Source organism: Fukomys damarensis, unplaced genomic scaffold (assembly GCF_012274545.1).
Source record: "Fukomys damarensis isolate Sample0158 unplaced genomic scaffold, DMR_v1.0_HiC HiC_scaffold_16, whole genome shotgun sequence".
Taxonomy (NCBI): domain Eukaryota; kingdom Metazoa; phylum Chordata; class Mammalia; order Rodentia; family Bathyergidae; genus Fukomys; species Fukomys damarensis.
Window position 1 is genome coordinate 24,280,249 of NW_022900928.1, and position 12,298 is coordinate 24,292,546.

Consider the following 12,298-nt stretch of genomic DNA (forward strand, 5'->3'; position numbering starts at 1 on the left):
TTTTTATTGAGTTTATTATTACAATCTTGGTATACAGTACAGTTACATTCATTACTGGGATCTTGTACCTTTACATGACAGGTCTTGGTTCTCATTTTTTCCCCTTGTCCCTGCCCTCCCTTTACCTCCTACTTCCTCCCCATTTAGAAACACTGTATTTCCATTTTTTCATTTTCTCATATTTTTTTCTTTTCCCTTATTTCCTTTCCCTTACCTTTCCCACTTGTTTTTTTAGAGCTCCTCCCCATGGTCTCTCTCCACCACATTGGGAAGGTTTTCTTTCATTGTGTGTAAGAGTGAATAAACAGAGCCAAAATTAATATCTTCCAGGTGTTTGCATTTGACCAGTTTCTATAATAAAAACATCATCAACATTTTCTCTCTCTCCATAACTCTGCTAAAAAATTTAGCTTTTTTCTGACAAGAGCCTTTGTAAAATTCAGTCTTAATTAAACCTTAACTTGGATGGTATTTATTGGCTAGAGTTTTTTGCTCTTATTTCTATTTTCTGTTTATTTTTGTAGATCTCACTTACTCCCAAATGTTCTTAATTTAATCAGTGATTATTTCACTTAGTACATACTTTCCAGCTTTTTTGGGGGGGGGTTAATACCATCACAGAAATCAAGATGCTTTTACAATTTTCTTATGGAAGCATCAAATTCATTAAAAATAAAAATGATTTGAACTATTCATTTTGAAGCAATTAAATAGTGTCTACATAATTGTAGCTATAAGTGACACTGTCTTGAGTATAATCGCTCTTGCTGCTCCAGAACTCTGATTTTATTCTAATTGATACCCTATCTCTAAAGTTCTTAAACTGTACCATCATGCTTACTATGATATTCCCATGTTGAGTATAACTGTATTCTCATTGCAGATGCTGCACTCAAAGAGTGACTCTAGAATTAGTTCCTCAGAATAGCTAAGCTAAAAACAACACCTGCCTAATAAAAGAGAGGTCCCTCGGGACCCAGGAAGGCAGAGAACATCTAGCAGCCATAAATGTGCTCAAGCTTAAATATCAGGTAATTCTGGAAAGAAAAAGATCTTCAAGTGGATTCTGCTAGTCTCAGATTCATTGTAACCTTTGTACAGGTACAATTCAAAGAAAATTAATGAAGGAAGGGAAATAGACTAGAACTCCTGAAATTCAAAAAGTCATAAAGGAAAAAGAAATTCTTAAATATTTTCAACCAAATACTGCAACCAGTAATACTTTTATCACTGTGGTTGGCATTCTGTAATTATTAAAATGACCAGTGGAATTGTTTAGAAAGCAACAAGTATATTTACAATACTTATGTTGAGTTGATGATGTGTATATTTACAACTAATGTTGATACACTTTTTTTGGTAATTGCTCCTTATACCTTGGAAAAGAAAAACTTGATATATTGCTTAAAAATTCAATAATATACTAATTTTATTATCACATGCAATATTTCACCTGTAGTATACTTGAGAGATGATTATTACATTTCTATATGAAAACTTCAGTAGTGAAATTTTGTTTTCACAAGGCAGACTTTTCTTTTTGGAAATAGGTCTTTGTAATAGAACCCTTCCATCTACTAAACTATAATGTATATTTTAAGCTTTAGCACCTTTTATTTATTGACACTAAATATTTTTTTCTAATGTATGTAATGAATCAAAAAATTGGGGGGAAGTTATGAGGTCCATTAAGTATTGTTTCTTAGGACACCAAGTCTATTCATTATCCTAATCAGAGTTTATTTCAGGAAGCAACCAATTGACATTACATTGTATCATATTTATATTTTGTGTTTCAGAGAAAAACAAGAAAATTTTGATTCTAGAGAACCAAAATATTTAAAGAACTATACTATGAACACTATTGGGAATCAATGGTAGATTTACAAACTTCATAATACAAGCTTCCTCCAATTTTTGTGTGAGGAAATGAAGCTCGAAATCTTAAATTATTTAGTTGAATTGCATAGAGTGAATTGTAGGACTGAGATTATATCCTCCGTGTATTACTCCAAAGACTTTTATACTGTACCAAGACATCTTTCAGGAGAACCACTTAGCAATAAGCTATAGTGTGCTTTTCACCAAATGCAACTGAAATATGTAATACTTTTATTCTTGTACTTGGATGAGAATTTATGAAGTTTATAAGCTACGATTGTATATTAGTAGACATGCCATCCTATTTTGGGCTCCTACATATGGAGTGGTTTAATTAGCAAAAAATGTACTCACAGTGTATACAATGTAAGCCAAATTTTTTGTTTACTTTATGTGGCTTATATAAAAACATAATTATTGAGCAGAAACTTAAAAATAATGTACTGACATTAAAAATAAATTAAGACATACTAAATTAAGACCTGAAATTAAATTGATACAGGTATAAATAAAATGACCAGTAATACAGATTAATCAAAAAGTAAAATCAATTTTCTATGTCACAATATTACTATTACTATATTTAACTTTTAAGTAACTTGTGGTATGCTTTTCTATTTTTAAACTTAAGATTTTAGAAACATTTCTCATTTTCTGATAGTTTTTATAAATATGATATACTGGAAATATTTTTAAACAAATATGGAGTCTATAATGAGAATCATAGAATTTTTAAAGTCTTGATTTTGTAATCTTATATTTACTTTCATATATTTTGCTCTTTCTATTTTCAATATATTTATTAAATATATTGATAATATATTTATTAATCTATGGCTTGCCTTATATATGCAAATTTGTGAACGTTTTCTATTATAGTTATATAGGTTAAAATATTTAGCACATAGAAGACAACTTTCTTTCTATAGAAATAATAATAATAATTGTTTTTTGCTTGTTCATTTGTTTGTTTGTACTGGGGAACATACTCGGGCCCTTGTGCTTGTAAGGCAGGCGCCGGAACCACTAAGCTAAATCCCCGGCCCTCTATAGACATAATTATTGCCAATAACTCTCAAACTATGTTCTCCATACAAAACTAAAGCATACATAGAAGTCTATACAAAAAAAAGCATATACAAAAATAGTATATACAGAAGACCATTCATTTCTTTTGCTCTGTCTCCACTTCCCAACCAAGGATTATTGGAAATTTAACAGTAGTTTAATTTTTATTGAAACATTTTTAGATTTTACTTTTGTCATCCAAAACAGCCATTATTCCTCCAGCCATCATACTCTGCACATAAAATATCAACAGTTTTCCTAGATCCTTTGCTAAAATCAACACTGGGTGGCTAAATACTTCAGGGAAGAATCCCCAAACACCAAATCTAGTTCCAGAAACTGAGGATCCACGTACTATATCTTTAAATTAGCTTCTTTTGATGTTAAAATTCTGCTTTCTGGATCTTTTATACAACTAATCCCTGCCTATGATGTGATAAATATTGTCTTTCCATGTCCAGTATCCAGGAATTAATGCTGGAGAATTGCAAGTGTTCAATGTTAGACAGAATCCGGGCTGCAGCAAATGCTAAACTGTGAACTTGTTATATATTTATGCAGAGTTTATTCCTGAGCGTGCTTCTTCCTTTTGCAAAGAAATTTGTCCAGAATGATCCTCCTATGCATCCTGAATAGCTGAAGACTATTTGATGCTTAGTTTACATAATATAATCACAACTATCTCCGTAAAACACTATTATAACCAACAATACGTAGCTGCAGATAATTCAGTGACCAAAATGCTTCTGTGCCTTCCTCCCTAGGAATCAAATCTTTAGGGGTTCAGGCTAAGGATGTCTACGTGCAACAACTCCATTCCTCGGCCCTTGAAATTTGTTCTAGCTGGAATACCTGGCCTGGAATCTTCCCACGGCTGGTTCTCTGTGCCTTTTTTCTTGATATTTGTCATTACGATCATGGGCAACATCACCATTGTATGTATCATCCGGATAGAGAAGAGTCTTCATGAGCCCATGTTTCTCCTCCTGGCTATGCTATCAGTTGTTGACCTCTGCTTGGTCAGTGTCACTGTGCCCCGCATGCTGGGTATATTCTGGATGAATGCCAAGGAAATCAGCTTTGATGCCTGCCTCACACAGATGTTTTTCATCCCTTCCTTTTATGTCATGGAATCTGGGATCCTCCTGGCCATGGCTTTTGACAGATTTGTGGCTATCTGGTATCCTCTGAGATATGTAACCATCTTTGATATGAAAGTACTTGTAAAGATGGCACTAGCTATCCTGGCAAGAGCAATAGCAGTGCTGACCCCAGCACCCATCTTGGCAAAAAGACTGGAAAGCTTCCAAACCCACGTAATTGCTTACTCTTACTGTGCCTACATGGCTGTGGTGATGATAGCCTGTGGAGACATCTCTGACCACATTGTCTATGGCCTCATGGTTATAGTAGCATCCGTGGGATTTGATTTGTTTTTTATCATTCTGTCCTATGGACTCATCCTTCACGCTGTCTTTCGGATACCGTCTTGCGAAGCACGAGGCAAAGCTCTCAGCACATGTGGCTCTCATTTTTGTGTTATTGGCCTCTTTTATTCTCCTGTTGTCTTTTCTGTCCTGGCCCAGATTTTCGGCTACCGTATGGCTCCCCATCTACAGATCATCATTGACAACCTTTACTTCCTGGTCCCTCCCATGGTTAACCCTCTGATTTATGGAGCACGGACCCAACAAATCCGGGAGTGGGTATTGTGAATCTTCCACGGTCAGGCAGATTGAGGTTGGTACCTTTGATGGACAGGAGAGCTGGTGATGTGGAGCTGGATGTAATATTAGGTTATAAGTAAAGATAATTCCTTCCAGGATTGAGGTTTTGAAAGAAAATGAATAACCGATGTAAAAGAGACTCTTCGGGAATGTATTCTGAGCATTTTTTTTTTCTACCAGGTCCAATTGTTATGAAATTCTTATAAACAGAACATTCCTTAAACAGTTATATAAACAATAAAATAGTATAATGTTTTGCTCCATATTTTATTGTTTAATCACATCATGTCATATAAATTAGAGACACTTTACAAATGAGGTTAAATACAATTTAGGTGCATATTATTTAGATTCTTGGATAAAAATAATTATTAAAATGTGTGTTGATTTAATTTTTCTCTTCCATATTTCCATTTTAACTATTTCACCAGTGCAAAATAATGTATCTTGGAAAATAATCCCAATAAAATAAGTATATACAAATTTCTGTAAGTACATAAGTGAGTAATGAGCTACCTTTCTCTGCTCAAGTGCTTTAGAAAAACTAAAGAAAACAAAAGGGAAATATCATCTTCAGTAATATACAATAAATATTGCATTGTTGATAAACTCTTGATCTACTGGCCAACTAAATTGGTTCCCTATATTTGCCCCCTTTGTTCATTGGACTCGAATTAAATTCCTTTTAGAAACTTGAAATTGCCTACTTTTTCTGTATCTTCATACAACTGATCACAATAATTAGGTTGTACATTTCTACTACCTGTTTTCTACCTTATACCTTTGTCACTTGCATGCATTTCTAGAATATAAAATCTTTCTAATTAACCTTCCTATCTCTCATTTCTCTCTTGTTCAACGTTGTTAACACGGCAGCTGGAGTTGTCTTTCTCAAACAAATAGCTCATTTCATCCACTTAAAACCTTCAACATTCTGTTTCTCAAGGTTAAAACTTAATGTCACTGTGTGATGTTAAAATTACAACGTGACTGACCACCAGCCTACCTCGCCAGGCATCCTGTTCTCAACAAATCATGGAAGAACCATCAATTCAGCCAAACTTGACTGTTTCATTTGTAAAGAATTATATATTCCTTACCACTTTAGCTGTTTTTCCTGACAGTTGGAAGGCATGTTAGCTCAATTTTCCTTAGTGAAAATTTTTCTCACATTGAGACATTTATCTCAATTGTTGTCCTTAATGACTATCTGTAAATGATATCAATCTAACCTTTGATTGACTTAGGGTTTTTTCCAGATTTTGTTGCCTACGATCTGCTTTGTATCACAGTTGTTTGTGCAACTTTGCCATTCCTGCTCCAGTGACTTGTAGTTACCAGCAGGGGCCATGCCAGGTAGTTCAGTTGTTCACAGGCTTTAAACTAATATCTCACTGTTACAGATATCATTAGGCAAGAGTAAACCAAGGAATATAGATGGGAAACTCACACTTAAACTCTCACCTCTGTTTCTTACAGCTGCATATCCCTAGGTGAATGTAGAACAAACACAAGCACAGATTATATTTAACCTCACAAATACGCATAAATATACACTTTTTCATATACATACCTCTAATCCCTTTATCTATGTATAAACAACTTACTAGCTCTGTCTCTCTGACTCAAGATTTCATGCTCATATATCTATATATTCATACACCTCCTCTGTCATACATGCAAAACACTATGTATATGTATAGAAACATATATAATAATATACATATTAATATATATTAATCTCCATGGAGTTATCATACACCAAGTTTTCATTCACCAATTTTTGCTCGAATAAGTTGACAGTCCATCTCCATGTTGCCACCACATTCGCTTATTCAGCTTCTAGAATCCATCCATACGCATGCTTCCTTCTTTCTGCCTTCTTTGAAGTTACTCTTCTTATTTCCCTTTACTGATTATTTCCTTTTCCTAATGGCCTCTTTTCTTCCCTCAATAATGGTTCAAATCACAAAATATGACATTGACTCTTTCAAAGTTTCTACCCTAAAATGAACAGTCTATTCTTGTTTTCATAGGATCTAGAATTTTCATGGCATGAGTTTAATAAATATTTTGAATGCATAAATCTCATTTTTTTCTCATTGAGTTTATTGGTACATTTTAGGTATACAGTACAGTTACATTTATCATTGGGATCTTGTACCTTTACAGGACAGGTCTTGGTTCTCATTTTTCCCCATAACCCTGCCCTGCCTTCACCCCCTCCTCCCTTCCCTATTTACAAATACTTTATTCCCATTTTTTAATTTTCTCATATTTTTTTCTTTTCCCTTATATATTTTCCCCTACCCTTCCCACTTTCCCTATACCTTTAGCCCCTTTATACCTTTAGGATCTTATGTACAATTATAGTTTTTCACACCATAGAAACTATTTGGTATTTACACATGTGTGACTTATTTATTTCACTTGAGTATATCCTCAATATGTATCCATTTTCCTATGAATGATAACACTCATTTTCAAATAATTTGTCTCCTGAGAAAAAGGCCATGAGATAATGTATTCATTTAAACATTTAACCCACCCACTAAAATAATAGAATAGGAAAATAAAATAAGAGAAGAAAATAAGGGAAGAAAATAGGAACAGAGCAGACATGGAAGAGGCTAAGTAGAGGTCAGCATTTTGTTTTCCTGCCTCATTTTCCTCTCCACTGCAGTAGTCTCAGAGTGAGGTCTCTTCAATCCTGGTTTTGAATATTATTTATGACATTCTCTCTAAGCACCAGCGGTCCAATTTGTTCTCTAAAGTAAATTCTGCTTCTCATTTATTAAAGTTATCTTTTGCAGAGTTACAAACAACTGCAGAATTTAGCTCTTTGGTTGGCTGAACTTAGCTTACTATTCTCACTTATGGTGCTGCACCTGGTGGCTTCATTACAAAAAGCGCTTGAGGCTGGAAAGATCTGAGGGTATGACATAGGGGGAAGAGACATGACTCCCAAACATACTAGATATACAAAGCATGAGTTCATGGTCTCTAAAATGGAAGAGTGAGTTCTAGGAACAATGGAGGTCAAGAGTAGGAACAAAGTTTTGAAAGAAAGATAGCTTCTGTCTGAGAGACACAGAAAGGGGACCGGAAAGTGGGTTGCCCACCCTCTTTGCTTTTCTACATTGTTTTATTGAGCAAAACCATGAGGTGAGGCAGGTTAAAAGTGGGGCAAAACCGTGACCAACCAATAAGATTACAAGTACGCACACCCAGGTATTGTTGATTAAATGGGAAAACAAGTTGTGTATGAGAAATTTCTGGAAAGGAAATGGGCTAAGGAGATTGATGTCCATTTAGAGCATTAATCACTGCTATTCATCTCTAGGGGAAGTTGTACCTCTTTTCTTTTTATAATTAGAACCAGTGAATGTGAATGGTGTATTGCCTTCTCTTAACAGACACCCTTGAGAAAACTATTTGACATGACAAGGAAACTGAGAACACAGCTAAATGTCTCAGTGTTTTGTTCTTCTCTAGCTTACAAGTCCTTTTGATTCACTGTGACAGAATAGGAAAAGGGACACTGTTGCATGCTCATCACAGAACCTGATTAACCTAACAGATTACATCTAAAAACTCTCCATATTTTCTCCTAATGGACTTTGGTTTAAAAAATGAATCTATTTATTATGAGTTTAACTTACACCAGCAGATAACACGCTCTTTCCAAGGCTATCAGAAGCAATGCTGGTCTCAAAATTGGAGTCATTTTCTTATTCAATAAAAGACTATATTTTTATAGTTAAATAAAAACAAGTGTCAAAAGACTGGACTATTAGCATATAATCCCCTACTGAGAAAGGATTTATATAGTTTTTGTTTTTGTTTTTGTTTTTGAGACAAGGTCTCACTATATAGTTGAGACTGACCTGAAACTGACTATGTAGTCCAGGCTGGTCTTGAACTCACAGAGATCCTCCTGCCTCAGCCTCCCAAGTGCTGGGATTACAGGCATGCACCACCATGCCTGGCTGGATTTATATAGTTTGATCCCCATTGAGGCAGAGATGAATCTTCTTTTTGCTATTTCCATACTCCAGGAAGAGTCACACAACTGCACATATATATGAATTATGATAGTGATTTAAAAAAGTGATTGGAATTATAGTAAGTAAAATTTCCCTATCTGATATAAAATTTGTTGCTCAAATCTCTCATTTGCACTGAACTTTCTTTCTTTTATAATTTCTTTTAAAATATTATTCCTTCTTACGTATGAAACAATCTATTATTTAAAATCTTACTATCGACTAAATAATTAATTATATTTGCCTACTATTTCTATATAATCTCTATAGCAATATAAAGGATGCTTCTGTCACTCTTACATATCCAAACAATAAACTCACTTTGGTCTTACAGAAAGACGCAAGAAATACGTGATTGATAAGGAACAGAAAAGAAGAAGTCAGGATAGAAAGAAAAAAGAAGAAATGAGGACAGCGAGAAAACAGCAAAAGGAAAAACTGAAGAGAGTTAAAAAGGGACAGAGCAGGTATGGAAAGTATTTATAAGGTACATGCATAGTTTATATGCAAATTTATTGGCTTTCTTCTTTAGGGAATATAAATTCTTTAGGGGAGATCATTGTAATGCAAAGATTCCACTGCAATTATACAAGAGTTTTCACCATGAACAGGCAAATGGGTATTTTTCCTCTTACATATTGTCTGTGATGTCACTGCTGGGTATCAAATTTCAGAATAAAAGCCTGAGCAACCTTTATGCGAATCTCCTTGGTCTTCACACCATAGACAAGAGGGTTAAGGGCAGGGGGAACAAGTAAGTAGAGGGTAGACAAGAGGATGTGGACATATGGTGACACATGACCAAAACGGTGACTGAAGAAAGAAAAAAAAGCAAGGATGTAAAATTCCAAGAAGACAACAATATGAGCAGTACAAGTATTGAAGGCTTTGATTCGTGCCTCTTTCTGGGGAAGATGAAATACTGCCTGAAAAATCAGAATGTAGGAGATGAAGACAAAGACTATGTCAAACCCTAGAATTGCAAAAGCCACAAAGAGCCCATATGACTTGTTAATATGAATGTCTTCTGCAGCCATCTTGACTACAGCCATGTGCTCACAGTAAGAATGGACAACAATGAAAGAGTGGAAAAGTTTCAGTTGTTTCAATAAAATGGGCAAAATCCCAACCAGTACGGTTGCCCGGATTGCCACCATCAGCACCACTCGAGCTAGAAAGAAAGGTGTGAGGATGGATATATACCTCAATGGATGACGGATGGCAATGTAACGGTCAAAGGCCATAGCCAAGAGCATGCCAGATTCCATGCCCTGCAAGGCGTGAACGAAGAAGAGCTGGGTGAGGCACGCATCAAAAGCCATGGAGCGAGAGCCAAACCAGAAAATAGCCAACATCTTAGGTGCAATAGCTACACAAAGACCTAAGTCAGTAGCGGCCAATACTGCCAGGAAGATGTACATGGGTTGGTGTAAACTGCGTTCTTTAGGGATAATGATTAGTAATAGAATGTTCCCCAGCAGAGCTACCAAGCACAGTCCAAAGAAAGGAAATCCAATCCAAAACTGCACATTCTCTAGTCCAGGGATACCAATCAAGATCACTGTCCTTGGGTTTAGATATGAAATGTTGGTGGACCCCATGAGGCTGGTTGTATCCTCAAATCACCATTTATTCTGTGACCTATTCAGAGAAAAATTAAGAATGAGAAGGAGAAGGGAGCTGTCCTCGTATTCCCTCTTGGAACATGATAAATATGGATGGAAATTTGACCATGCAGCTTTAATCTTTAATCTTTAGGTATCAATTCATTTCAACATCAGAATAGAGTGCTATCTTAAAAAAAAAAAAGTGCATATTTGTGGATAAGAAATGCAATCCAAAGTTCATTCCTAAGAACTTGTTTAAATGGAAACTATGGTGTCCAATGAACAGAACACCAATTCTGCTAGCCTCCAAAGTCTTCTCAGAAGGCATCAGAGGTGGCAATCTTAATTTTTTGTTTACATCTATCTTGAAACTCCAGACACAATAAAGATTAGGATAAATTCCTCCGTGATGCTTGAAGCCATACTATATGTCCTCAATCCCATAAACCCTTTCCAATTAACTCGAAGTTCAGAATGTTCCGTTGTGAAACATTGTTCGGTCTTCAAATGTTCTCATGTTTAAATTGTAAACTACATTTTTTTTTTCACAGTTTAGGAATCAATTGCTGAACCAATTTAAGAGTTTTCTTCTTTAAGCAATATTGATTGGATTATTTATGGATGGGTCAAGGTTTTAGGTTCCTGGAGGAATTTGATAGTTGATTCTTTATTCAGTAGTGGCCGAGCATGTTGCACTTGCAGTTACTATCCATCATGAGTATTAACAGAATGGAATGGAAAATGATCTGAATACTCAGAGATCTGACAAGAAAGGAAAGTTGAGGAAATAGGTAAGAGGTTAGTGAAATATGAAGGGTCAATAAACTGGTTGTTCACCCTAAACACCTCTCCTGTTGGATAATCTCTGTGGATTAAATACATTCAGGCCATTAATGTGCCTGAGATGCAAAGATTTGGGCTGTAGTAGATCTCAATGTAACTTAGGTGCATCTTTCCATTTCATTTTACTACTTGGAAGTGAAAATAACTCCTGACCCTTTTGAATATACTGTCTCTCTTCTCGTCCACCCTAAATGTCTGGTCATTTTTATATTTTACTTCACTTCTTTCTTTGGAAAACGACCAAATAAAGTTTAAAACAACATTATCTATAATTAGATTTAAATATATGATTTCCCTGGACAGTTGCATAAGCTTAAAATTTTTATACTATTTTCCTATAATTGTGCCACAGCCAAGTACATCAACTGAAAAAGGAGAACTTCTCTGAATTAGGCTTCTTTTCACTGATAGGAAGCTAGACAAGCTACTTTTGTAAAATTCCAGAAAAAGAATGGACTGATTCATAGTCAGTAGTAACACATTATGTGGATAAAGTTAGGTATTCACCAATGTAATAAAATATAAAAGTTTAAGCAATCGATAGAAAGTAGAAGATCTTGTTTCATGAGATGCAGTAGCAACAAACATCAACAAGCTAAGGCCAAGACAATAGATATAGAATAAATATATATACTTTATATAAACAAATTCCTTTTGAAATCAATATGAAATGAAGTTAGGTGGAAATAGTGATGAATTCCCTAAAAGCGATTGCTAATATAGGTTAATTTATCTGGTGAAGATGAAGGTGACACACACTGTTGAATGTAAAACCTACTGCAGCTGCAGAAAGAAAGTACATTTAAGGCAATTATTTATGAATTTGTTGTTAATCTAATTAGGGATAAAAGTAAAAGTTAGCTCTAGTATCACCATAATAACTAATGATTTATAATTTCATTAAGCAATTCATATCTGGTAGGAAATGCTTGTCAGAAGTACTGAGGACTTCTGTGAAGACAGATGCTGATTTCTTTCTTGTTCTTTCTTTCTTTCTTTCTTTCTTTCTTTCTTTCTTTCTTTCTTTAGGGGATTGAACTCAGTAACTTGTGCTCTCAAGGCAGACGGCAGTGCTACTGAGCCAAATCCCTGGCCCACTACTTGTTTCTTGAAGAAACATAAGACA

At 35.0% G+C, this 12,298-nt stretch overlaps 2 protein-coding genes across 2 annotated transcripts; one reads left to right on the forward strand and one right to left on the reverse strand.

Annotated features, from left to right (window-relative positions):
- Positions 1 to 3,743: 3,743 nt before the first annotated feature.
- Positions 3,744 to 4,664, forward strand: LOC104857922 (olfactory receptor 52B2). The gene has a single exon (XM_010617989.1). It carries the CDS (start codon positions 3,744 to 3,746, stop codon positions 4,662 to 4,664), a length of 921 nt encoding a protein of 306 aa, XP_010616291.1.
- A 4,708-nt stretch (positions 4,665 to 9,372) lies between these two features.
- LOC104857921 (olfactory receptor 52A1) lies at positions 9,373 to 10,323 on the reverse strand. The gene has a single exon (XM_010617988.1). The coding sequence runs from the start codon at positions 10,321 to 10,323 to the stop codon at positions 9,373 to 9,375; it is 951 nt and encodes a 316-aa protein (XP_010616290.1).
- Between the last annotated feature and the right edge of the window lie 1,975 nt (positions 10,324 to 12,298).

What these genes read in the sequence shown, in the direction of transcription:
- LOC104857921 (XM_010617988.1), bottom strand. Translation starts at nt 10,323, where the DNA reads ATGGGGTCCACCAACATTTCATATCTAAACCCAAGGACAGTGATCTTG.
- LOC104857922 (XM_010617989.1), top strand. Translation starts at nt 3,744, where the DNA reads ATGTCTACGTGCAACAACTCCATTCCTCGGCCCTTGAAATTTGTTCTA.